This window comes from Cydia amplana, chromosome 13 (genome assembly GCF_948474715.1).
Source record: "Cydia amplana chromosome 13, ilCydAmpl1.1, whole genome shotgun sequence".
Taxonomy (NCBI): Eukaryota; Metazoa; Arthropoda; class Insecta; order Lepidoptera; family Tortricidae; genus Cydia; species Cydia amplana.
In genome coordinates this window covers 2,154,715-2,158,507 of record NC_086081.1, presented here as the reverse complement: position 1 = coordinate 2,158,507, position 3,793 = coordinate 2,154,715, and the positions used below count along the sequence as shown (strand labels likewise).

At 32.3% G+C, this 3,793-nt stretch overlaps 1 protein-coding gene across 1 annotated transcript; it reads left to right on the top strand.

Moving 5' to 3' along the window:
- The first annotated feature begins 1,153 nt into the window (after positions 1 to 1,153).
- LOC134653688 (uncharacterized) lies at positions 1,154 to 3,556 on the top strand. The gene is made up of 4 exons (XM_063509080.1): positions 1,154 to 1,261; positions 1,691 to 1,855; positions 2,698 to 2,887; positions 3,396 to 3,556. Exons 1-4 carry the CDS (start codon positions 1,181 to 1,183, stop codon positions 3,554 to 3,556), a joined length of 597 nt encoding a protein of 198 aa, XP_063365150.1. The 5' UTR covers positions 1,154 to 1,180.
- The last annotated feature ends 237 nt before the right edge of the window (positions 3,557 to 3,793 follow it).

Sequence of the window (3,793 nt, the reverse complement as noted above, 5' to 3'; positions counted from 1 at the left end):
ACCAATCGGACAAAATACTTGGTATACGTATGGACGGACTGACGCACTATAGTTTTCAGTTGTACATATTTACATAATCTGGCTAGTACGCAGCGAAATAATAAAGCTAGTAATCGCTAACCAGACGCTAGAACTAGAAATGCAGCTCAGTAACCCCGTCGAGTCAAAAGAGCGCAAGTGCACGCCTTACATGCCTGACACAGATCAATGCACAGACAAGAAACGAATCGTGCAAGACCATTGCACGGAGAAATAGGCTGATAGTAACTCTTATCGTACACCGCAAGAGTACAATTAACTAAATGATTTTTTTACTATCCATTATACCATTGTATTTTTTTTGTATGAAATAAAGTATAATTTAATTAACTATGTATATCTAATTGATAAATTGCTTTTCTTTATTAAAAATTGTAACATTCCCGTAATATACAGTTATACTAGGTTCTTTATTGTAAAACCACCAAACTATAGTCCAAGAGCTCCCAAATAGGGTAGGATAGGTAATAATAATTGGCTTAGGCTTAATGAAGTAGCTCTTAGGTGAAATTATCCACATAATAATCCACAAGTTTAAGAAAAACTGGCGAAGAGAGAATTGGACTCGTGTCCAACGGGTTCCCTATTTTACGATTATTATTTTTCCTACCAATTTTCGCTTGACCGGATTTTATAATTTGTTGTTATGCATATTATGCAGATGTTGTCATTCCAAATTGTGGTTCGCTCTCCCAGCTCCTTGAAATTTACCTTAAAATATCCATAATCCCTCGAGGGATGGGTTATAAAGTAGGATTAGATTTACGGTAGGTACCTACATTATATTTAACTGCGAAATTTATGTACCTATTAATTATAAATACTATTCAAGGCATGCTTACATCGCATGAATATATGATGATATGTAGTAATTTTTTCCCGTCTGAAAACTCCACAGTTATCTCTTCCCACATACTGCAATAATAAATCGATACATCGGATACATAACACCCACTGTTTGATAAATGCAAACGCAGATCTATTTCAAATCGGCTTTGAAACAGATGTACCTAATTAATGTGTAACTTATTAAAATTCAAAAAATTCGTTGTCTTTTAATAATAAAGTAGTTCAATTAGAGAAATTTATAGTAAAGTGATTTGAGTGATATTTCGGTGACAATATTCATTACTTAAATGCAATGGAAGCCCCAGAGTTCAAGAGGTGTTGTTTTTGCATACCCATGAGAAGAGGATTGATTGCTTGGGGATACGTTAAAGTGGTAAGATTGGTATTTTATAAGCATCATTATTAGTAATTAGTAGGCATAATTGCCCAATATAGCACATTTTCATTATAAGTACCTAAATTAAGAGCTTGGAATTCGTACTGAACTGCCAACATTTTCATAGCAAATTCGCGCAAGCTTTTGTGAAAATAAAAAACCCATAACATAAAAATGAGAATGTGTACCGATATATGTTTTGGCCACTTTAGCCGTTTCTATTTTATGCTTAGGCTTCTTATTAAATATCATTTTATCAAATAAAATATAAGTATATGTATTATGTTTATAATTTTATGTAAGTACATTTTTTTTTGAGGTCGGCATATTTACAATCCCATCAACATGTGTCGCCATCAATAAAATATATTCTTTGTTAAAAAAATAGATTAGGTACTTTATATAAACTTACTTACTTTGTTACAGGGCCTAAACGTTCTGATGTTAACATTCGTAGCATTGATGTTTTATTTTTTTGCTCTCCATGGTTCCACATTCTTTACTGCAGATGTTGTGATATTTACATTTATTAGCGCTTGCTTATTAATCGATATTTCCTTCAATATTGTCTTCATCGTGGCTGGACATAAGGTATGTTTTGGCTCAGTGAAGCTTATAATTCAGAAATCAATGGTTGATATTTTGATATTCTGACTAATGGCTTACGGTGGCGTTGTTGATCGGGTCGCCACTTTCCCGAATGAAGGTTGAGAGAGGCGATGGCTGAGATACGCGTCATACTCGTGAACGGGTGCTGTTTGTGGAGACTGGTCTATTTAAGCTAACACGAGCTATTATATTTAGTAACTTTATTTTTGAGTATAATTACATGGACACACCTCATTCGGTTCTCGTATGCTATTTTATTTTTACTATCATTTTCTTTAATTTAATGAATGTTTTAATTAGGTATACAGGATTTTGACTCTTGGAGACCCTATACATCTCTAAGGATAATTTGATTAACTACTATATATTTTAATCTTTTAGTTATGATGACACTTAGAGACATTTACATCTCTAAATAATTTTAGATTATAGTTTTTGTATCTTTGTGTTTTTTTTTTTCAATACTATTGTTATTGCGTTTTCTGTAATTCGACATTTAGAGGCTTTATACATCTCTATGTTAGTTTGATTTGATATTTACGGCTTAGTTGTATTTTATAATTATTGATGTGTTTTTTTTTTGCTGTATGTAAATTCCATATTGACGTGTAAAAGTGCCCTTGTGGCCTATTTGCTGAATAAATGTTGATATTTGATATTTGATATTTGATAATGAAAGTTGAGATTTGAGACGTATATATTTTTTTCATTTATTTATAAAATTCAAAATCAGTGTTTTGGTTTGCTTTGCTTGTATTTTTCTCTTTAGTTATATCATGGACTTAGTCCATGGTTATATTAATTTTTTTTTTACTTCTTCACAGAAAAGCGTTAAGTTGCTGAAACTCTCCTATGTATACCACATGGTGTGGTTGGGTTTGTTGACGTTAGGAACCTGTTTCATGCTATATGTGGACATCGATTTTATTCAAAGAATGTGGCCATACATCCAAGACAGCAAGTTCATATTCTTAGAATTTCTTTCTGGTTCAGGAATTGGGATCAGCCTTGTATGTACGTACATTGATACAAATACATTCGTACTTTATTAGACATACATATTTGTCACTATATGCCTTCAACATTAAAATTGAAATAATTTCATGTTGAAGGCATATAGTGCATGTATGTTTAAAGACAATTTTGCTTCTGCAAAATGTTTTACGCCCCCAAAGATATGGATTGGTCAACACGAGTCATATAACCACGAATCCAAACGGTTCGTTATCAGTTCGTTATATATACTAGTTACCATAGTATTGTATGTCATCAATCCGTCATCAAATTTGACATTATTTCAAGCTTCATGTCGAGCAGACGATTAAAAACCTATAACTGTAAATGTAAGTTTTATATTGTAACTTTTTTTATTTATTTACAAACAAGCGTGTTAAAAACGTCCAATTATTATCATCGCCAAGCTACATGTACTAGCAAGAACAAAACTCCCAAAAAATCATCTAAAATCTAAACCAACCAAGCCATCAACTTGATTCTGTTCTAAAAATCCAACTATTTTCAGTTGTGCAAATCTACGTAATCTTACTTATACGCAGCGAAATGAGAAAGCTACAAAATCAGACGCTAGAAATGCAGTTCACGAATCACGTGGCGGCAGGTGAGCCGCGATGCACACTTCACAACGAGTCTGACACAAACCACTGCACAGGCAAGAAACAATAAAACAGCACGGACGAGAAATAAGGCGACAGCAAATTGACATCTGAAAATCTTAAGATCAAAATGGATGAGTATTTTTACTACCTATCATTACACAAATATTATTGTCGGTTTTTTAAATAAAATATTGATAACTTTTTTCGTGATTATTAATACTAAATGTTAGAATTATTAATTTATTGATTTTAGTTGGTATACTGTAAAACCGCTAACCTGTAAAATATCTACTTTTAAAATCGT

Bases quoted from the DNA above. Each gene is read 5' to 3' on its own strand.
- LOC134653688 (XM_063509080.1), top strand. From the start codon at position 1,181: ATGGAAGCCCCAGAGTTCAAGAGGTGTTGTTTTTGCATACCCATGAGA. The intron at 1,856-2,697 runs GTATGTTTTGGC...ACTTCTTCACAG, and splicing joins TCATCGTGGCTGGACATAAG to AAAAGCGTTAAGTTGCTGAA. The intron at 2,888-3,395 runs GTACGTACATTG...AACTATTTTCAG, and splicing joins AATTGGGATCAGCCTTGTAT to TTGTGCAAATCTACGTAATC.